Genomic DNA, 24295 nt, shown 5'->3' with positions numbered 1-24295 from the left:
TTTTGCACATTACTTCAGTTTAACTTCTAAATAGTGTTACTTAAAGCTTATGTATATATTTGAATGACTTGATAAAAGAGACTAGATTCATTCCTCATAATTATACTACATTATTATACAATTAGACATTCCTTTCATATTTGGAGATTTACATGGCTCTTTTTTTTAAAAAAAATCTTACTCAGAGTTGGAACATCTATTTAATTAAATTTATAATCTAGTTCAATTACTAAATGCCATTGATTGAAATATTTATCTGATAAAAACAAGTTTAAAGGGAGGAACAGATAACCCCAACGAACTTGTGGGAGCGCATTCTCGGTATCCCCATTCTTCGTTCTACTCCACTAACCTCTGGGTCTATCCACAGGGTTTTCACAAATTCAAATTATCTGCCCTTGATCGTAGCTTGCTTCTATGAACCAATCAAAAACAGTTTACATACAAGTCTTAGCGTCATTGTTCACGTTCATCACAATAATCTTAGTTGCAATTGCAATGGATCCAGAGATTAGTGGAGTAAAACGGAACGATACCACTGGGGATACCGGGAATAGAGGGAGCGTATCTTTAAAACAATTACTGGACACCTTTGAGTTTGATATTGGGCTCTTATTTTAAGTCTCTGTGCGTCACTTGCATAAGGATATCAATATTGATAATATTAGTGGGATTTCTTAGTATTATAGATTGAAATATCTGTCTTGAAGATTCTTGTAGGAGCTAAGTCGCTAATATTTGGCACCTAAAAATTGATACAAAAGGGTCGCAACGCATACAATAATGTAATATGAATGTATATAAATTGATTTATATTCAATCGTTTCTGTTTTTAATGTAATTTCTAATCAGTTAGCGCCGCTGTCCGGGCAAAATTTCCCTCATAGCACACCGTATGGCATATGCCCATTTTCATTAACCCAGTTGGAGCAGAACAGTAGGACAGTAAACCTCATTTCATTTCAAGGAGCTAAGTCGCTAATATTTGGGACCTAGAAATTGACACAAATGGGTCGCAACGCATACAATAATGTAATATGAATGTTTATAAATTGATTTATATTCAATTATTTCTGTTTTTACTGTAATTTCTAATCAGTTAGGTTCGGCGAAATACGCCAGTATTCTCAACCGAATTTCTATCTCTAGCGTCTGGTTATTCCAGTCTACGCCGATAGTATTTATTGGGCATGCTATCCAGATAAGAATATAGCGTCACCGTTTAACATGACTTATGGAATATGCCTAGCCTCGTTTTTCGAGTCCTTATTACAAATAGCGTTGAAACGCATTATGGTACACCATTCGTGTACCAATTGTAAAATGTTTATTTTGTGTTAAATATTGGATATCAGAAGGCCATCTTTTCCCGGTAAGATCACAACATCAATGTTGATTTAAACCGACAAATAAATCGTGTTTTCAATGTCGAAGATTTTGGATGATATTGAGTTAGAGACTTAGCTACTTTACATTTCACCCCTAATGTTCTAAAATGATAAGTGGAATAGATAGAAGTATAATGATTGCCTGAATTTCTGTGACCTCCTTGCCCATATTTCCAGTAGCTTAAATATATTTTGGGGGGAAACTACATGGAAGTTTGTATCACATACAATGTGTGCAAAGTAAGATATATACTATTCAAAAAAAGTAGGGGATATTTGATTTTGGGGGCATAATACTAAAATATGCAAATGACTACGAAAAAAGTCACTATAGAACCTAACAGAAGAAACATTTCCAGTTACATGTGACGCCCAAACGCACCAATAGCTACCGCATGGAATGCAGGTGATGCTTAGGATCATCATGGGGGTCCAACCCAAGATTTGCACGACTCTGACTTTGAATGTTACAGTCATTGTGGCATTGAATTCCAGGGTGGAAACATCAGTTTAATTGTTTTAGTGACCAGAAAACAAATTTTGATATGCGTCGGCTTACCCAAAATGAAAGGTTACGTGCCCTTGGCATGCTACAGATCGGCACAACACAGGCGGTTGTGGCGCGGACGATGAATGTTTCTCAGTCTGTCATAAGCAGGCTATGGTCCAGATACCGTGATACACAATCTGTACAGGACAGACCACGCTCAGGTCGACCAAGGGCGACAACTCAAGCCCAGGATCGATTTATCCGTACCTTGGCCTTGAGAAATCGTGTCATCACAGCAAATCAGATCAGCGCTCGTCTTCAAACAGACACTGGTGTGAGAGTGCGTGGCCAGACGATTCGGAATCGACTGCATAGGGGTCACCTTCGCGCCCGACGTCCTCGCGTGATCCCTTGTTTGAGAGATCATCACATTCAGGCAAGACGTCGTTGGTGTAGGGATCGTCAACACTGGGATAATCGACGCTGGAGCAATGTGATGTTTTCAGATGAGTCAAGGTTCACTGTTGATTTTTTGGACAGACGTAGGAGGGTGTGGCGTCGTCGAAACGAGCGCTTCCAAGACGTTAACGTCATCAGACATGATCGATTTGGGGGTGGTTCTGTTATGGTGTGGGGAGGCATCACTGTTGCTGGAAGAACGGCTTTACATGTTGTTGCAGGGCGTGTTACAGGCCAATACTACCGGGACAACATCTTGGCAGTCCATGTCGTGCCGTTCGCACGACGTCATGGCCGGCGTTTCATCTTCCAGGATGACAACGCAAGATGTCACAGGGCCAGGATCGTTACAGGTTACCTCCAACAACAAAACATCACCACATTACCTTGGCCAGCACTGAGTCCCGACCTCTCCCCCATCGAGCATGTCTGGGACATGCTTGGACAGAGGTTACGTCAACGTCAACAACGTCCTGCCAATGTCCAAGAACTTGCTGCTGCGTTGCAACAGGAATGGGACAATCTGGACCAAAATGACCTTAGACGTCTCATTAGGAGTATGCCACGTCGGATCAATGCTTGTTTGGCAAACAGAGGAGGATTTACCCTTACTGACTTGGTTGTGATGCTGTGGTAACTTTGCTGTTTGACCCCGGGTATCATTTTACCCTTATAATGGTCAGTCTGTGCCTTACTTAGTCTAACGATCATTTGGAATAAATCGATGAATGTGAACTTCATTTCATTTTGTCATTTGTTTCTTCGTCAGTTTCATTAGGTGACTTTAATAACACTTAAAAATCAAATATCCCCTACTTTTTTTGAATAGTATAATATTATTGTCTTGCCAGTATGAATATATTTTCCAAATAATAGCTATATATTTAGGAACTGACTAAAGGAAATATATATTTAAATATATGAATCTCCTTGCATGCATCTGAAACATTCACTAGTAAAAATGGCCCAAATAATAGCCTTGATTTAAGCCAAGGGAAACAAACTGTGCACAAATGTTTATAAAATAATTTTTGATTCTTAAGTAAAATGCATAATAATATAAAGGGTCCGAGATACAAATATAAATATTACACTATGACTAAATATATACTACACTACAAATATTGACAAACTACAGTATAAAATAAAGTCACCATAAACAATTGCTTTTTATAAAATACAAAATCACAGGTAGCAATTCTCACATTAAAACTTTAAAAAGCATTGAAAGACATTTGCATGGTCGCTTCTTTAATACTTAATGTGACCGTTACTTTAATAAATTTTGTCACAGAAAGACAGCTGCATGGTCGCTTCTTAATGTGACTGTTACTTTAAAATATCTTGTCACAGACAGACATTCACATGGTCACTTCCCAATGTGACCGATTCTTGTCTCTTCATTGCCAGAACACAGAAAGACATACGAATGGTCACTTATGAATGTGACCTTTATTAATTAAAAAAGCTTGACCCTGTCTCCTCTCAGCGAAAATGTTTCAACACAGAACTTTAGCCATTTTGTTCATCACAATGTACAGTAATTATAAATGATATATCACATAAGGTTATGTTGATGACTTAGATATAATATACACTGGGGCCTCAATGTGACCTGGTTTACTGTAGTACACCAAGTACACATGGGTGTAGTTTGTGGCTCCCAACCACATTATGTATCATAGGGAACTCCTCTTTATAAAAAATAAAAGTCTCACTGTGTAACATGGGTGTAGTCGGTAGTTGCTAACCACAGCATTATAGTTAAGTCATAATAGTCTCACAATAGCAAAGCCCCTGTATCACTATAGCAACGTTCCAGTGTATATGCGCTAAGTTTTTAGGATTGAAAGTTAATCGTTTGTTGACGATAATATTCATCTTTTAAATCTTTCAGATTATGTTCCAACATTTCTACTTCATCCCACCTTTGAGCTTCCTTAGCTTGTTTAATATACCCACGAATTATTTCCATTTGTTGTAACATGGGATCGGCCACTTTACTCACACGAGATCCTTCCTCCACAGGTTTCCATCCCTTACCGACACTGTCATGCGAATCATTTCTAGTATGACCTAGTTTTTTATCACCATTAGGTCTTGAACGTTCCGTGTCATCTTGAGATTGTCTCTCTCGTTGTTGAGCTTCCATTTCTGCTTGTCGTTCGGCAGCAATTTTTCGCTGAATCTCCGCCCGTCTGGCTGTTTTTAACTCTTCATATTGGTCCTCGGACGGTAATGCCTGTAAACCTATCAAATTTTCTTGCATAAAATAACTGGCAGATACTCGGATAGCTTTTTGTAGTTGCTGTTGTTTAAGAGCACTTGGAGATTCTGGTTTTATCTCTAAGCTTAAAATCCTCTTACTGCAAAATAAAATTAAAATAATAATTAATAAAGGCCTAGTATCTCCAACTCCCCACCCAAAAAAAACCTAGGAAACAGATTTTCAGATCATAAATAGTAAATTATACTATAGTCTTGCCAAAAGTAAGTCAATTGTCCTAAAGTTATTAAAATCAATCTTAGCGTAAAAACAAAATATGGCCATCTAAAGTTCACTGCAATCATTTCTATTGGTATCATCATACTGCCATATTTAATTTTGTGTAATTGTTTGTTGGTATTTGCTCAATGATAATTCATTTATATTCACAAACAGTGAGGCTAAGTCTAACCTGTCATATTAAGAAACAGTTCTAAAGCAATGAATTAACCTAATGAAACTATTAAAACATTTTCCATTTACCTTAACTGATCGACTGCATCATATAAACGGACTAGTTTGTTTCGTAATGCTTGAGCTTCACTCCAATTATATGTAGCTTCTCCTATACTGTAAGAATAATAAATACATAACAGATATATGTCCTTCACAGTCCCAATACCAAATACATACATAACCATCGAGAGGAAAAACATATCCAATATTTTTCAAACTTGGAGGGATTGTTTAGCTAATCATAACAAGAAACGCCATCGAAATTCAGACACGCCAATCCTTTTTCCATAGTCATTGCCCCTGACCCTGTAAAAATCTGCTTTAATTAGACAGCATATATTTGTTGCCTGGCAATACTATGTTATATAAATAAAATATAGGTCAAATATTAACACTGCAGGAAACACACACATAAAATGTATCTGAGCAATGAGTTGGCCAATTTGTCTGAACTTTGGGACACAATACAAACATGCAAGAACTGTATTTTCAAATAGATAAAATTGTGCTTCAATTCTATATTCAATTACATTTATTAACACAAGAAAGATGAGTATTATGTAGTTGTTTTTACCTTAAAGAATCGACCATGGGTAAATATTCTGGTATCAGTTCATTGGCATCTCGCATACATGCTCTCATTTTCTATAAAATTAAAAAAAACATAGAAACTAGAGTAATTATTATCATACAATAACAAGTAATGTTATTTCCTGGAATCCAAGTTTTAAACATTGTTTGAATTTGTTATAAGCATGTTGAATCGATGTATGGCAATTCACTTCTCATGATTCACATATTGAAACATGACATGCTAATATAATCCTTGATTATAATTATTATCATACAATAACAAGTAATGTTATTTCCTGGAATCCATGTTTTAAACATTGTTTGAATTTGTTATAAGCATGTTGAATCGATGTATGGCAATTCACTTCTCATGATTCACATATTGAAACATGACATGCTAATATAATCCTTGATTATAATTATTATCATACAATAACAAGTAATGTTATTTCCTGGAATCCAAGTTTTAAACATTGTTTGAATTTGTTATAAGCATGTTGAATCGATGTATGGCAATTCACTTCTCATGATTCACATATTGAAACATGACATGCTAATATAATCCTTGATTATAATTATTATCATACAATAACAAGTAATGTTATTTCCTGGAATCCATGTTTTAAACATTGTTTGAATTTGTTATAAGCATGTTGAATCGATGTATGGCAATTCACTTCTCATGATTCACATATTGAAACATGACATGCTAATATAATCCTTGATTATAATTATTATCATACAATAACAAGTAATGTTATTTCCTGGAATCCATGTTTTAAACATTGTTTGAATTTGTTATAAGCATGTTGAATCGATGTATGGCAATTCACTTCTCATGATTCACATATTGAAACATGACATGCTAACATAATCCTTGAGTGGCATTTAGCGATTGAACACATTAAAAAACACAACACAATTTATATGTAAATACAATCACTTTTTTATAGGCATAGCACGATGTTTTGACAAGTATTCAATTATCGTTATCTATCAATTAAACTATTATTTATGTGTTAATTATCCTTTCACCAATAATTATCTTGTATTCTATCAGCATAGGTCTGTGGCTTCCTTTTTGTATCACTATAAATATTACCTTTTAGTTTAACTATTTGTCTGCGATATCACTTCTGTGGAAGTGGACGTTAAAACACCAGGTAGTAGTAATTAACTAATTATCATTTGTGCTTGATAACGATAAGAGAATAATTGTCCAAACGTCGTGCTATGCCTATTAAACAGTGATTGTATTTCCATATAAATTGTGTTGTGTTTTTTAATGACATGCTAAAACGATTATTCCCATTAACCCTTTCATTGCGTCTACCCGGTAGTACAGGGTATTATAAAATGTTGTTAAAATACGCGTACCCGGTATTACCGTGTACTCAGTAAAGCCCTCGCTAAAATTGGTACCGTAACTGCAAGTGCCATCTATTGTATTTTCTATACACTAGAGCATATTTCCACGTGTTTCAAAGCGGCAAACCGTAAAATGGCGGAGTGCATAGTGACAATGTAGATGATGCACTCTCGACGAAGTCGTGAATGACGTCTTGCAGACCAACACGTGGACAATTTCGAGGCGGGTGATACACATAATTCGTTTCCAGTTACTTGATAATGATAGTAGTGAGGACAGTGGTTGGTATTATGAAGTACGTGTGTGATTTGTTGCACGACGTTCCGCCTATGGCTATGTCTCCCGTGCATGATGAACAAGCCCAATGTGAACACGATAGCCCTGTGTCTGCAGTAGATTCTGACAATAATTCTGATGTTGATAATAATGCTGACCTGCTGGATCATAAAGGATGTAGGCAATTCCTGGGTCCCGAACGTGTAGATCTATTGACTGACTATATTGATAATGATATTGATATTTTTGTTCATTTTATATATTTTATCAAAATCCAGTAAAAAAAACAATATCTCATAAGTATTTCATGGAGAAAAATTCGTTTTCGTGTTAGCTTTAGTGAAAAATGAGAAATCCAAAATGGCCACCATGACGTCACATGACTACATTATTATGCAAATTTCCAAAATCCTATTTTTTCCTCTTAGCCCAACCTCATGCCCATCCGAACAGACAAAAAGATTTTTTATAAAAGCTTCCATAAGTACTGTTTGGCATTCAGTTCCAACCCCCCTTTTTTCCCCAAAAAAGGGTCTAGCACAGGCAGTGGATTTACATCTAGCATTGAAAGGGTTAAGATTTGTTGTTTTTTCTATCTGAAAGATCATGTCCTCGATTAAACAGTAACAATTTTGCCCAGACAGTGGAATTATGGCCTATTCTAATTTGGATTTCCAACTCTCAGGGATTCTTTAACGTACTGCAAATGTTGGCAATAGTATACCATGGCCCGCTATAATCTAAGACAAGTGAAAGTGATGAGAAATGATGTTCTTGTTACCTCATATAGTAAGACTAGTGTTGGTTTAATATTTCTCTGTTCCGTCATCTGATCTCTCCTTTCTAATAACATTCTACACCCTTTACAGATTCTCATGTGACCTTCCGCCTCTAACCCCATTAAAGAATTTAAACTTGTGCTGCTATCTGAACGTTTTAAAAATCCACTTTCCCCTTCAAATGACACGGCTGGATTGACTAATTTTTCTGTAAAAGAGGAAAACAAGGATTGATTATTAACCCTTTCAACACAAGCCATTCCTTTGTATTCTTTACACCTTTGAAGTTAAACTATGAAATAGAATGAAAATGAAATGGGGTTTATTAAGGCAACACAAAAAAAATATTCTGGTTCTCAGACAATCCATGGTTATTTACCTGATGGCCGGGTCTATTGTTCATTTCCTGTTGTCGAGAAACCTTCAATAGAGTTACTTTCTTTGATCACGGGAAATATGAACAAGCAAAAATGATTAATGACCAATTTTTGATGATGCGGCGGTATCTGAGAACCAGAATATTTTTTGTGTGGCCTAAATGTCCTACTTTTCTGTACCAATCAGGCTAATGAAGACAGGTATATGCCATACAGTATGCTGCCAATGGTAGGGTGACCCATGTACTCACAGAAATACAGTCCACCGCTGATAGTTCGAGACTACCACTGAAGCGTGCACATTCGCCGTGCCGAGACCAACTTTCTGACAGTATGATACTATAAATAGCCATGGCACGTGCAATTCTCTACAAATCTATCAACTATTACAGCCGTAAAAAATTTATTGTTGACGATTTTGAATAGCAGTAAAATTAAGCTTCTTGGTTATTACAGCAGATTTAGAAATTACGTTCGTTTCATTTTTTTAAATCGCTTTATCATTAACTGTACCGTTAAGAGCGGCATTTTTTGGTTTAGTACAAATAATATCTCTGAATCACTCGGGTTAGACAGGAACATGATACTAGCAGTAGTTTCATTTTACTTTTACAAGCTTCTTAAAACGATTGTTGAACTACCCAACGTGCTTATTTCTAAATTCAATTTCTTGTTCTAGCTTTCCGTTATGTTTCGTAAAAAAGTAGTCTTGATTATCCCGACCTGTCAATCAGACGTAGAATGGTCGATAGACTGGTTAAGCGAGACTAATTTCAAAACAAGGGCACGTAACCTATCTTTTACTCAAAAGTGTCTGGATGTTATGGACGACTCTTGGAACCAGTTTTCAGTCTATTATTTATACATGATTAATGGTCATAGCTTATTAAGTACAACATGATCGTTTATTTAGTGACTATAATTGTGTGAAACTGATTTGAGGCTTGGCATATATATAAATATTGTGGCGTAATTGTCACCCTACCAATGGGTTTTCATCCTATTCAAAGGAATGGAGGCTTTTCCTTGCCAAGCTCATTGCCTACACCACTGACAAGGGGAAAATATTCTGGAACCTTCAGAAGAACTTTGATGGCTAACACTGGGACGTGCTGGTTAGTTGGCCAGCATTATACTCACCGAGCCACTATGGCACCAATTAAACCGTTTAAAATTTCAAGAATATGGCCCTTGTGCGAGTAAGTTAAATCCTCAACATTTCTAGAATTAACTAAATATCAGGGACAACAATGCCATTACAAAATAATAAAATACTTACGTGCATAAGTTAAACCTAAAAATTCTGAACATTTATTGCACATGATTCCGCCACATAGACGACAATGGTGTTTACGACGAAGTATTGAAAACGATTCTTCACATGAAAGACACGCTGGTACGGCACCATCCGGAACCCAAGGTACAATGGACTTCTCAAAACCTGAATGAAGAAATTGGGATTTAAATTTATTAATTAAATCAACATCAGTGTATTTCCAAGATTATTTAATTTTATTCAATTTCCAAAAAAATCAGTTTTCATAATTTGTGGTTAAAGTTCCTGATCCTCATTTGCATTTTTCAAACCAATTTGAGGTGAAAGTCTTGTTACTTAGAAAATATAAGATAGGTTGCCAGGCAATGAAACATACGCCCACAGCAGCTAAGTCGTCTGAGCAGTCAACAAGGCCTAGGATTGTCACATATTTTTTCTTTTGTCGATATGAAAACATTTACAAGACACTAAAATCTGATTAAGTAATTATCAGAAAAAATTAGAATTTGTTTGGCTTCTAGTTCTGCCCCATGCTAACGTTTAGTATCCAAAACGTTTCATATCATGAATTTAACTGTTCAAGTTATCTGAAATCAATAGGCTTCTTCGTCTCAGATGATAACTTGAGCCTCTAGAGCATCCACAAGATTTTTCAAAGTAATGAAGGGCCATAACCCTGGCAATAAATATTGGAAAATCAATAGGCTACTTCGTCTCACTGTGTATAAATTTAAAGTCAATCAGATATTAACTTTGGCCTCTAGAGCGTCCACAAAATTTTTCAAAGAGCTCAAGAGTCATTAATCTAGAAGCAATTATCGGAAATCGTTGAAAAGAATTCTTTGTCACATGACCTTTTAAGGTCTATCGGATTATAACTTAGGTCTCTAGAGCATCCACAAGCTTTTTCAATGAGGTCAAGAGGCATAACTCTGTATGTAATTATTGGAAATCATTGAAAATCATTGAAAATCAATAAGCTTCTGTGTCTCATGACCTTAAAGATACATTATGTAAGATTTGGATAAAGAGCTGACAGTTCACACTATAATAGTTAAAAACTAGATGAAAGATAGGTTGCCAGGCAACGAAACATACGCCCACAGCAGCTAAATCGTCCGGGCAGTCAACAAGAGTTGTCGCATATTCTTTTCGGTAATGAAACATTTATAATACACTAAAATCTGATTAAGAGCAACAACTCATGAAGTAATTATCAGAAAACCATTAGAATTTGTTTGGTTTTTATAAAGTTCTACCCCATGGTAACGTTTTGTATACAAAACTTTTAATATCATGGATTTGTTCAAGTCATAAAAATTCATTGAAAATCAATATACTTGTTCGTCTCAAGATCTTAAACTCTGTGTATCAATCTGAAGTCAATCGGATGATAACTTTAGCCATTAGAGCGGATATCGTTGAAAATCGTTGATAATCTGCCAGTAATTATCGGAAATCGTTGAAAACCAATAGGCTTCTTCGTCTTATGACCTTAAACACTGTGTATAAATTTAAAGTCAATCGAATATTAACTTTGGCCTCTAGAACGCCCACAAGATTTTTTGAAGTGATCAAGGGCCATAACTCTGCCAGTAATTATCGGAAATCGTTGAAAACCAATAGGCTTCTTCGTCTTATGACCTTAAACACTGTGTATAAATTTAAAGTCAATCGAATATTAACTTTGGCCTCTAGAACGCCCACAAGATTTTTTGAAGTGATCAAGGGCCATAACTCTGGCAGTAATTATCAGAAATCACTGAAAATCAATAGGCTTCCTCGTCTCATGACCTTAAACACTGTGTATAAATTTAAGGTCAATTGGATATTAACTTTGGCTTCTAGGGCGTCCACAAGATTTTTTGAAGTGATCAAGGGCCATTACTCTGGCAGTAATTATCAGAAATCGTTGAAAATCAATAGGCTTCTTCGTGTCAAGACCTTAAACACTGTGTATAAATTTAAGGTCAATCGGATATTAACTTTGGCTTCTAGAGCGTCCACAAGATTTTTTTAAAGTGATCAAGGGCCATAACTCTGGCAGTAATTATCGGAAATCGCTGAAAATCAATAGGCTTCTTCGTCTCAAGACCTTAAACACTGTGTATAAATTTAAGGTCAATCGGATATTAACTTTGGCCTCTAGTTGTGGACGCTGGAGTGACGGACGGATGGACGGGGGCGACGACAATTTACGACCACATTTCAATGTGGGCGTATAAAAAGGAATATCTTGAAAACTACTTCTGAGTGACGTTAGGGCTGTTCTGAGAATTGCTACCGTTGATTATCCGTTTTTTAATTAAATCATTAACCATCAATCATGTTTAACTCTGCTGAATATCTTGAGCATCAGATGGCATCGAGGGTTGATTATGGTCTTGGCAAGTTAATAAATATCGAATTAATAATTTATATAACATTTAAGGCCTAAAGAAAGACTTGTAATAAGCAGATTTACATAATGCATCTTTAAACACTTAATATCAACTTGAAGACAGTCGGTTATTAACTTTTCAAAACAATCAAGGGCCATAACTCTGACAGTAATTAATGGAAATCATTGAAAATCAATAGGTTTTTTCATCTCATGACCTTAACTATAGAGCATCCCTAAGCAATTGTGGACGACAGACAGACAGACTCACAGGGATAACGATAATATATGACCACATTTCCATTCCATGTGGGTGTATAAAAATGGTAATGGTAGCCTGCTGCACATATGTTATTGTATTGAATATAAAATACAATATAATTTATTCAAATATAAGCAAAATACAATCTATTGCAAGCTCTACCAGGGTCATTCAGCTGTAGCAAGGCTAAATTAACAGCATGTCATGGATCAATCGGAATTTTACTAATACATGTATAATTATATATTTATTTCATACAGATTACATTAGTACAGTAATCAGTACCCAATAAATCTGTTGAACATAATTAAATAAATACAAATAATACGGTCAAATCAATCTCAATTTTACTAATACTTAATTTACAGGGCACATGTCTGGTCATTAGCCCTGTACAGCAGTAATATAAGTTTTATAGTAAAGTAATGGAACCTTAACCTGACTAGGGTTATTAAATATTAGTGGGTTATCATGACAATAAATCAAACCAGCGGCTGCCAGGCAGGATACGTCCACATTTTCGAGAGATGGATAGAGAACAAGCTAAAAAGAAAGTGATTTTTCCTACAATCAAGGGCCATAATTCATGAAGTTACAATTTGATATGTGTAAATATCGAAAGGAACCAAGATCTTTGGGTTATAAACATGCATTTCGAGTTTCATCCAAATCGGATTAAAATTGTGACCTCTACAGGGTCCACAACCTTGATTTACCAAATTTTTACACTATTCGCGTACAAACGGCGGCCATTTTGTCTGGCAATTTTGGTTCGATTTCCACAAAATTCGTACAATATGGCACCTAATTTCGTACAATTAGGTGCCATAATTCAGGAAGTTACGGTCCGATATGCGCAAATATCGAAAGGAACCATGAACTTTAGATAATAAACATGCATTTCAAGTTTCATCAAAATCTAATTAAAATTGTGACCTATAAAGGGTCCACAACCTTGATTTACCATATTTTTACACTATTCGCGTACAAACGGCGGCCATTTTGGTCCGATTTTCAGGAAATTTAAACTCAACCTTCCATAGGGTGTAACGGTGATATTATCATACGTTTTTTTAAATCGGATAAAAATTATGACCTCTATAGGGTCCACAAGCTAAAAACGCGATTTTTCGTACACTGAGTGGCCATAATTCAGGAAGTTACAGTCCGATATGGGTTATAAACTTACATTGCAAGTTTCAACAAAATCGGATAAAAATTGTGACCTCTATAGGGTCCACAAGCTCAAAACGTGATTTTTTCGTATAAACAGGGGCCATAATCCATGAAATTTCGATCCGATACATGCCAACATCGAAAGCAGCCAAGATCTTTTGGGGATAAACCTATATTTCAAGTTTCGTCAAAATCGGACAAGAATTGTGACCTGTAGAGAGTCCACAAACAAATTGTGGACGGACGGATATCCGGACGGACGGATGTCCGGACGGACAGGGGCGACAACAATATACGTCCACATGAAAATGTGGGCGTATAATAAAAATATTTTCTCAATTTCTGTAATAAGATTACTAAAATTATTATTCCTATACATTAACATAACAAATATCTAGATTCTGGGTATTTTATATATTTTCATAACATTAATGTTAGTTACCAGCCCCTACAATTGGGAGTATACTACCTACATGCTAGCTGATTAGTAGGATGTGGTTTAGAAGCATTTGAATCCAGGGAATTAGTACCAACACCAGCTGTAGCAATGTGTGTACACCAGCTGTAGCAATGTGTGTGTATATTCATCTATACATACCAAGATAATCTGAAAACATTGTTACTATACCCTTTCTTTTTGAGGCTTCTCTGGGAGCATCAGGATCTAATAATTTATCTAATCGGATTAGTAATTTATTTGTTTCAACAACAAAATGATCTATTCTTGCATCTCTCACCGCTCGAAATGCATCAGTATGATAATGTGTAACGCCTGAAAGAAACCAAACATTTCATTAATACAAAGGTTAACACACTCTACAGTGATGCTATTTCAATTTGTAAATTAAAGGCACGGGCCAGATATGTACTATTTTGATGTAAAGACTGTTATTAAGTAAATAAGCATGATCAAACAAAATTTAAAAAATTACTAACCAAGTTCTTGATATTCCCACCAAGTAGGATCATATCCAGAAAAACATGTTGTACTGGGATTTTCAATACTTTGTGTATTGCTTTCTCTGAACCCAAATTCTTTATTCCCTAAAATTCTCCTTTTAGCTTTGTCAAAAAAACCTGCAATTACAATTTTATAAATTCAATGTCTTTTTAGCGAACCTCTGCCATGTTAAAAATCAGTGTTTTGACACGTAATTTGTGAACTTCAGCCATAAGCAATCTGCTGGTTTACTATTCACCTCAAAAATAGCCATCAATCAAAGCATTAATTAGCCTTGGTTCTTATTTTGAAAAAAGTGATAGAGTACATTAAATGTCTTCTGGTGAATTGTGGCATTGACTATTTTCAGTTCAGGTCAGTTAGGGAGGTAATTTCCATACTGTGAGGAAATTTACCATTCGGGAATTCAACCTAATAATACTTATATATGGTGTCACTGGAGTAGGTTTACAATAAAATATAATTTTGAGTATGTCGAATACGAACATTTCTTTTCAAAATTATGGTAAATAAAAATCTAGACATGTATATGTTCACATTTTCTACAAGATTTTCTTCACTATCCTGCTTATCCAGTAATAAACCAATCTGCTGGGAATCTATCCTAAACTTGATATTCATGTTGGGATTATAAATTATAATATTACCTTTTAAAGACTGTAAAACAGCCTTGTCTTCAGATGAATGTGCATCCTCGAAATGATCCTGTAACTGAGATACTGTTCCAAAATCTTTCAAACATACAGGACACAAAAAGCCTTCCATAATACCAGTTGTGTCTGCCGCCATGGTTTGTAGATTTCTTGATAATGAAATCTAAAGATTCTCTCTATATGATTGTTTCCAAAGGTCACACAATCTTACTTACTGGGACTACAAAGTATATAGAATAGAAACTGAAGAATTGACAACATACTAATCAAATAAACCATAGACCTAAATACACAACTAAATACACATCAGATCTATCCAATTCACAACTCATTTTGATCGAAAATCAAAAAGGTTTCTTTCGTTTACATTCAACAATAACTCATATTTTATCAATTTTTGAGCCGAAAAAATCATTAAGTGATTCATAGTGAAGTATAATAGAAGTGTGTGGCCCCATGATTGAAGATACATGCAGCTCCTCAAGGAGCTCAGTCCTTCATGTTTACTAAATGTGCAGGATTTATAAAAAGCTCCTGCCAAATTCAAAAATGACTTCTTTTGGCATATTTCTCTAGTTCTTCTGAAATATTCCTTCTGTGACGGTAGGAATAGGGGGGGGGGACCGTTTTTACAATTACAGTTAAAGGGAGATAACAACTGTTTTGATACCGCTCCTGGTTACGTCATAAAACCGGAAACAATTGTCAACCACGTGAAGTCAAACCCCCCAATAAAGTGTGTATTCCTAAAAGATGTTATTTTTTTCCTCCACTTAAAGTTTAACCCCATGATTGGAGAAAACCACTGACAGAATGAAGCATATCAATCGACTGACAGTATGATGTACATATGTTTGTACCCTTGCTACCCTACCTAGTACCTATGCCAGTTCCCCTAGACTAGTACTTGCCCAGTGCATACATTTGTAGCGTAGTGTTATGTAACACTTTCAATGTCAATAAACTGCTAATTATATATTCATAAATCAAGTTGTACAGTAAACCATTCAACTTGCACCTTACTGAACCTTTGGTAGTCACGTTAAAGGAATCTACATGTATGTACAACAATCATATTCATATTTGGACAGTTTTGAAATCTCCAAATAATTGTGCAAGCTTACGATCATTCATGATAAATAATACAACAGTAGTTAGCAATGGAGACAGTAGGCCATTGTGCTAGAAGAGAAATTCAGATTCAGGTGGATAATAATTTGAAATATTTACAAAGAATTAATTAGACTGATGCGATGTATAAGGTAAGTTTATAGAGAACAACTATGGAAAATAGCAAGAAAATCCATGTATTTACGGACGTTAAAATCAAAGATTTCCAAGCTGATCTTTAAAGATGCATTATGTAAGATTTAGATAAAAGGACAGTTGAAATATAGATAATAGAAAATGGATATATTGAAAATTTCATTTAATTTACTTTATTCCAAGCAAAGTTATAGTGTTGGAAGATGTAGCGTTGATTATTCATCATCGTAGCAACAGTACTGGACAAAGGAGACTAAGTCTTGATTTTTCAATTTTAATCTTGTTGGCATTCAAATCCATTTAAATCTCTGCCATCCGATCGTCTATCTGAGAGTTGATTATATTGGCTTGTAATAAATATATATTTTTTTAGTAGTTCACATAACATTTGAAGCCAAAATAAAGACCTGCAATACACAGATTTAGCTCTTACATAATGCATCTTTAAGTGATCTATAAGACAGGTGATGGGTCACTGTGAGTGTGACAATTAAGGTCAGTAGCCTAGTTCAATTTGACAGATCACTGATCAAGTTGAGTAGGAGGAGATATTTCCACACACACAGAGATCTGACTTTCAAACCATCGTTGTATTTTCGAATACAATTCAAAAAAAATATTAAGCCTGAATAAAAAGTGACGGCAACTAATAATTAGTCATAGTTACAAACAAAAATGTCACTCTACGTTCAAAACTGTCACTCCGAAAGACCAAGGCAAGGTGGGCGTGAAACATGAAGCATGTTGAACTATAAAACTAATCATTTATCATACTTTTTTCTCTTTTTCTGAGGTTATAAAGAGGTGAGATATATCATTAAACCGGTATTCCATCAAACTGCTTACCAATAAAGTACAGTAACTATTTTAGAGAGATTTAAACCTCGAAATTAGAAGAGATTTCTTGAAATTAGATGTGTGCTGTCTGCTTCAGTACTTTGTATAACATGCGTACGCACGTCTTCACTTTCGCTTCCGCTTCCGTTCAAGATGGGTGCCTCCGGTAGCAGCACAAGAAAAATAGTTGTTGAAGATCAGGATGGTGTAGGGGTTGTGAAGGTCAAAAGAATATTTTGACATCATAATTTTAATTGTCATTATTTGTTAAATAAAGTACAAATATATATTGCAAGAGATGCGGTTTGTGTTAGTTTCTCATGTCCTCCGGAACATCACCAAAGTCAAACATTGTTAATGTTAGTCACAATTGTTTCAGTTTGGCCATTGCATTGGCAATTAATGCCAATGGCAATATTTTGCTTTTTGGCCAATATGTATTTGGCGAGAGAAACAGAGAGAATGTTTTTTACAAATTCCACTCCACTCAAACTTGGTTATTTCGGGACTAACATTCACATTGGTTCAATTTTATTTCAATAATTCGCCTACACCTAACTAGGCTTTTTAATTGAAGTTTTTTAGCATTCTGCATTGGAAGAAAACCACAAACGAGCTTTGACAGGCAACTTGAGATTTGGTCTGTAACAAGTGACAATAATTATAATGAATTGAGTTAAGACAGTATCAGAGAAAGAAATATATTCATGAAGCAGTTATGGGCATTACAAGCTCCTTAACTGTTATTGGAGTGAGATGTTGACAGCCAAGAATCTGGTGTCTAAAAAGATACATAATGGAAGATTAGATAAAAAGCTGACAGTATATATAATAGTTAAATAATACAAAATGTAAAGGGGATATTCTGAAAATTTAAGTCAAATTCTGGAAATTTCAGTCAAATTACTTTAATCATCAATGGGTGTTTAACAGCAGATCAGACTCAAATCTAATGAAAAGCGGACCCATAAGATGACATTTGTATGGTCTTTTCATGTTAATAAATGTCTAATTAGTAGTCTGCAATAGGCAGATTTAGCTCTTGCATAATGTATGTTTAATTGACAATATGATAACAGACTTGACTTAGTAATTTTCATTTCTATGTGTGCCATGATCAGATATCGGTAGAATTTGTCCCCCTACTCTTCTTCAAATTCTATCTGCCAAGGGATCTTTCACATGTACAAGAGCAGACTTCTTCTTTTGAACCATCCCAACTACAAGGCCCACATTTCTTGTCAACTTGACAACTGTGTTCACACAGATTATACCATAAGGGAAACTAGCTTACCTGTTCTGCAGACCTTGATGGTCAGTCGGGTCAGAGGTTATATTAAATTATACACACGTATATGTATACTTGAAACCAAGAAAGTAGTGAAATGTGCATGCCGAAAGTTAACCGTTACTGGCTATATTAGGCCAATCGATTCAGATAGCCATGATAAGCAAACTAAGAAATAAAAAGATTTCCTAGCTGGGGTTTTAAAAACTGCCCTCCTTTGCTTTTAGATGACAAAGTAAAGCTAACTTAATGATTTCCAGCATTTTATGAAGTTAAATACAATTATAATTGCAGATATCTGAATCAGTTGTACGAAGAATAAAGGGTCACTCTGACAGAGAGGAAAGTTCTACTGATTCTAAACCTACACAACAAACACATGGTGAGCTGTGTTCAACATAATATATTTTTTTTGTTATTGATAATATCAGCTTCGTACTCATGTTGTCCCAGGTCCTTTGTTCGATCCCTGTATTGACGAGCACAGATGTTCTGGAAAGGTTTATGTCTTGTCAGTGGTGAAGGGCAGAGTGCCTAACAATGGAAAATGTATAGTTGTTTGGATGGGATGAAAAATCAAGATCCAGTGTACACATTGGCAGTTGGAATTTGATATAAGAGTAGGCCGTAGCGCCGCTGTCCAGGCAAAAATTTCCCTCATAGCACACTGTATGACGTATGCCCATCTTCATTAGTCTTGTACTCAATGATGGAATGTAGCCTCAAAAACGACTAAGCAAGAGTACACTGCCCAGAAATGTTTATGAATTTAAAAAAAAATAAAACTGTCATACCTTCTAATCAAATCTTTAACAAACCGTGCCACACTGGGTACCAAGCTACACACATGACGCCAGTTTAGTTTAGTTCATTCAGGTCCTGGAAATAATGATTATACTAGGAATTAGTACCTGCCTTACATTTTGAACTTTGTGTTGGATATGTATTGAACATTAAAAAGAGCGACAAAAGCAAATCTGTGCCCAACATGTTAAAGTTTGAATTTGTGCTCGACTTATTTACTGACTTAACTTCATCTAATATTTCAAAACGATTAGAAAGTTATTATACCCTGATTAAATTGAAATGTATTTTAATATTTCATCATTTTCCCCTACAGAATCCAGACCATCAAGACCCACTATAGTAAGTTATAATTACAATTTATTTTAATGTATGTTTTTGAGAGTGCTGTAGGGGTTGGATGGCTGAATGGTTAGCGTGCGCGCGCTGTATCATAAAGTCTGTCATTGAGTCGACTGGCGTGGTTTCGAATCCCCGGTTGTACGTGGCAAGGAGTAGGGTCGCCTGTCCAACCTCGTGGGTTTTCTCCGGGGCCTCCGGTTTCCTCCCACTGCTAAAGACCCCTACGCGCAAGCGAATTATGTAAATAAAGTTAAACCATATGTTAGTCTCGAAATGACCTAGTTTGTGTCGAGTGGACGTTAAACCCCATTTCTCTCTCTCTCTCTCTTGAGAGTGCTGATCTATATATATACAATGTATATACAAATTGTTGAATTGAAGTTAATGTGTTGGGGTTGATATAAATATGTATTGAAGTTAATGTGAGGGGGATTGATATATGTATTGAAGTTAATGTGAGGAGATTGATATAAATATTACATTGTATTGAAGTTTATGTGAGGACTTTGATATAAATATGTATTGAAGTTAATGTGAGGGGGATTGATATAAATATGTATTGAAGTTAATATGAGGGGGATTGATATAAATATGTATTGAAGTTAATGTGAGGGAATTGATATAAATATTACATTGTATTGAAGTTTATGTAAGGGTTTTGATATAAATTTGTATTGAAGTTAATATGAGGGGGATTGATATAAATATATATTGAAGTTAATGTACAGTGGTTGATATAAATATGTATTGAAGTTAATGTGAGGGCTTTGATATAAATATGTAATGCATACCATTGTTGTATCCTACCCAAAATGAGTGCCTCTAGATAATCTTACATTGAAAATAATTGATACTTGTTTTATTTTGCAGATTGAAAGACCAGTGTACTACCCTGCTCCAACAGTTAAAGATAATAGTCGAGCAACTCAAGAAATAGAAGCTTTTTATCAAGAAAAACTAAAACAACTAGAAGAACGGGTATTTAATGTTTTGTCTTTTTTAAATCCTGAAAGTTTTTGTGGGCAAGAGGTCATAGCATTGACTAAAATGCCCTGGATTCGAATCTTGATATGGGTTGATAATAACAGGTAGAGCGTGGGGCTGACAAAGAGTGTTTGAATGGGACATAAAATTAAGTCTTGGATCTAGGACGCATATTGAAATCGTGAAAATGATTGGGGTTGCCAATAATATAATTGGACAAACACCATGGCGTTTAACCGTAAACCATAACCTTGTTATCCATAGAACTGTGTTGTGTTATATTATGTTCAATCGCTAAATGCCATTCAAAGATTATAGCCTTGTCTAAGTTTTCCATTTACTGTGTCTTGACGGCATAAACATATTAGCAAATCTATCAAATAATTTATTTGCAGAATGCACAACTTCAAAAGATAACTACAGAACAATTTGCCAAAGCCGTTAAAGAAGTAGAACAGAAATTTATGTAAGTATTTTTAGGCATATGGGGAAAAGGAGGAGGATTTCATTCAAAACATGGCATATAGAACCATAATTTCAAAAGGTCAAGGAGACATACACATTCTTGATGGGAACCTTAGTACTGAACTGAATAGATCTAGACATGGTTCATAATAATAATAATTCAGTTCATTTCATAGTGCACATAAATTCAACTACACTTTGTCGCCAGTACAATATACAAACAACAATTCCAGTATAAATAAAATTGAAACACATCATTTAAAACAAGACTGCTAAAAGCGTGCAAAGAAAACTCTAAATGTCATTGAAAGAAATATAAATAATAATGTAAATTTTGATTAACTAAACATCCCATTACATTTTAAGATTCTTGCTATAAAGATTAAATGTCTGTTGTCTGATTTTATGTTCCGTTCCATAAGAAAGGTGAAAATGAAATGAAATGGGGTTTAATGTCCTAATGTTTTGTTTCAAACTGGGCTAATGAAGACGGGCATACGCCACACAGTGTGTTATGAGGGAAATTTTGCCCGGACAGGGGCACTACAGCCTACTCTTATATCGAATTCCAACTGTCAAGGGATCTTTTATGTGCACGCCAATGTGTACACGGGATCTTGTTTTTCCGTATCATCCGAATGACTAGACGGCTGTCCTTGTCAGGCCCTCCGTCCTGGATCACTGACAAGGGGGAACCACGCCGTAAAATCTAGGTGAACTTTCTCGGCCAATGCAGGGATCGAACACCCGACCTCCAGACTAGCGAGCCAGCGTCTCACCCACTTAGCCACCGACCTTTCTGCCAAAACTGATTTATGTTTTGGGTGTAATTTTCCATCACCTGTCCACAAAAAAAATATTTATTTCTATATATTTCTATGTTTTCTTTTTTATTGAAGAAAACAAACAGGAACACCAGTATGTGAAAGTGTACAAGACAAAGTTTATAACTGTTATCATTCTAACCCAAAAGAATCATTAAATTGTTGGCAAGAAGTTGGAGCTTTTACAACATGTGTAGAGAGAGCACGACAGGTAAAAACATTATTTCATTCTCCATGTGAATTTTCTTATAAACAGTATCTTATTCACAGGATTGAAGAACAAACTATGTTAGAAAATAGAATTCTCCATGTGAAGATGTAGGAGGATGTTATGTATTGTGCACTTGATAATAAAGCTTCCAAATTCAACCAGAAACATTTAACAGATTCGTCTCCCTTTAACAAAAACATTATAATCAATAAGGACGTTTTAGTTTTGAATAAAATCTGGTCATGCTGCTCTTTTAAAGTGACACACTGGTATGAGAATCGATATATTCCTTTAGTAGGGAGTTTATCAGGATTTTCCAATGTGGTTTCCCCCTTGTCAGTGGTGCAGGACAGAGGGCCTGACAAGGACAGCTGTCTAGTCATTCGGATGGGACGGAAAAACCATGGTCCTGTGTATACATTGGCTTGCATGTTTAAGATCCCTTGGCAGTTAGAATTTGACATAAGTGTAGGCCATAGTGCCGCTACTCGTAGTATTTCGTATGCCTGTCTTGATTAACCCAGTCAGAGAAGAACAGTAAGACATTTCATTTCATTTCATTTCCTTTAGTATGGACAAAATTTGAAATTTAATAATTCATTTATTTCACGCAGACACTATTGTAAACTTCAAATGGCATAAGACAGTCTGAGAAAAGAGAGAAAGAAATGGTGTTTAACGTCCACTCGACACAAACTAGGTCATTTTGGGACTAACATATGGTTTTAATTTTATTTCAATAATTCGCTTGCGCGTAGGGGTCTTTAGCAGTGGGAGAAAACCGGAGGACCTGGAGAAAACCCACAAGGTTAGACAGGCGACCCTACTCCTTGTCACGTTCAACCGGGGACTCGAAACCACGCCAGTTGACCCAAACAGTCTGAGAAGTTTTGGCACCATAAGTTTTTTGGCCAGATGGGAGCCACGGTGGCTCAGTGGGTAAGGCAATGGCTTGCTAGTCTGGAGGTCGTGTGTTAGTATTATATCAGCCATGGTACAGGTTAGTATCAGATTTCCCTTTGCCAGTGGTGCAGGACGGAGGGCCTGACAAGGGCAGCTATCTAGTTGTTTGGATTGGACAGAAAATCGAGGTCCTGTGTACACATTGGCGTGCACGTAAAAAAGATCCCTTGGCAGTTCGATACAAGAGTAGGCCATAGCACTGCTATCTGGCCAAAATTTCTCACATGCCCATCCTCATTAGCCCAGTTAGAGCATAACAGTAGGACGTTAAACCCATTTCATTCCTTATTTTTGGGTCAGAGTACTATGTCTAGCCCTTGTCATTATTTGTGTTTTGATAAATGATATGAATATTATTGTCTATTTCAGAATGCTCTAGCAAGACGAGGTTAATAGAGGATAGACATATATTTTATATAGTGATAGTGTGACTGTTAATCTAGTGTGGGTTATAATAAACTATAAATAGACACTGGATGGATATTTATAACTTACGACATCATATACTACAAAAAATAAATTATACAATGGTACTGTTTCTTATCTATTGTGTCTTTAGATTTATTTCTTAAAATTTAAAAACATATGACATGAAGTAAAAATGAAGAAATGGAAGCTTCTGTTGATGCCTCTTTATTCACCTGTCATTTTCTCAGCTAGATAGAAATCCATTATCAGGAAAAGAGTAGTAGAGGCTGGACAGGCTGGTAGATCTGTGTAAATCCATTATCACTGTAGTAATTGTTCAGTATGTCATCTGTGGACAAGTTTGAAGTATGCATTGGACCCACTCGATTCAGAGATTAATAGTCTGTTGTAAGGCAGAACCCTGTTAAGCATATGCTCCATCTCGGCATGTGGACAAGTTTGAAATATGCATTGGGCCCATTCAATTCAAAGTCCATTGAAAGGCAGAACCCTGATAAGAATTGATCCCATTCCTGTATAACACTACATGTATGTTCCTGTTAAAATGTACATTTACTCTGTTTACAACTATGTGAAGGGGGGTTGGATGGCCGAATGGTTAGCATGTGCGCGCTGTATCATAAGGCCTGTCATTGAGTCAACTGGCTTGGTTTCGAATCCCCTGTTGTACGTGACAAGGAGTAAGGTTGCCTGTCCAGCCTCATGGGTTTTTTCCGGGTCCTCCGGTTTTCTCCCACTGGT

At 35.7% G+C, this 24295-nt stretch overlaps 2 protein-coding genes across 2 annotated transcripts; one reads left to right on the top strand and one right to left on the bottom strand.

Annotated features, from left to right (window-relative positions):
• Positions 1-1098: 1098 nt before the first annotated feature.
• Positions 1099-17358, bottom strand: LOC126827775 (rabenosyn-5). Its single transcript, XM_050557299.2, has 9 exons — positions 17254-17358; positions 15136-15361; positions 14464-14604; positions 14126-14299; positions 9713-9874; positions 8059-8264; positions 5634-5704; positions 5087-5173; positions 1099-4703 (listed from the first exon to the last, which is right to left on the bottom strand). Exons 2-9 carry the CDS (start codon positions 15275-15277, stop codon positions 4178-4180), a joined length of 1509 nt encoding a protein of 502 aa, XP_050413256.1. The 5' UTR covers positions 15278-15361; positions 17254-17358; the 3' UTR covers positions 1099-4177.
• Positions 17351-23672, top strand: LOC126827785 (MICOS complex subunit MIC19). The gene is made up of 7 exons (XM_050557322.1): positions 17351-17466; positions 18827-18914; positions 19653-19678; positions 20549-20656; positions 21058-21128; positions 22027-22162; positions 23495-23672. The coding sequence occupies exons 1-7, from the start codon at positions 17398-17400 to the stop codon at positions 23516-23518; spliced, it is 522 nt and encodes a 173-aa protein (XP_050413279.1). The 5' UTR covers positions 17351-17397; the 3' UTR covers positions 23519-23672.
• The last annotated feature ends 623 nt before the right edge of the window (positions 23673-24295 follow it).

This window comes from Patella vulgata, chromosome 7 (genome assembly GCF_932274485.2).
Source record: "Patella vulgata chromosome 7, xgPatVulg1.2, whole genome shotgun sequence".
Classification (NCBI taxonomy): domain Eukaryota; kingdom Metazoa; phylum Mollusca; class Gastropoda; family Patellidae; genus Patella; species Patella vulgata.
This window is presented reverse-complemented; position numbering and strand designations above follow the sequence as displayed.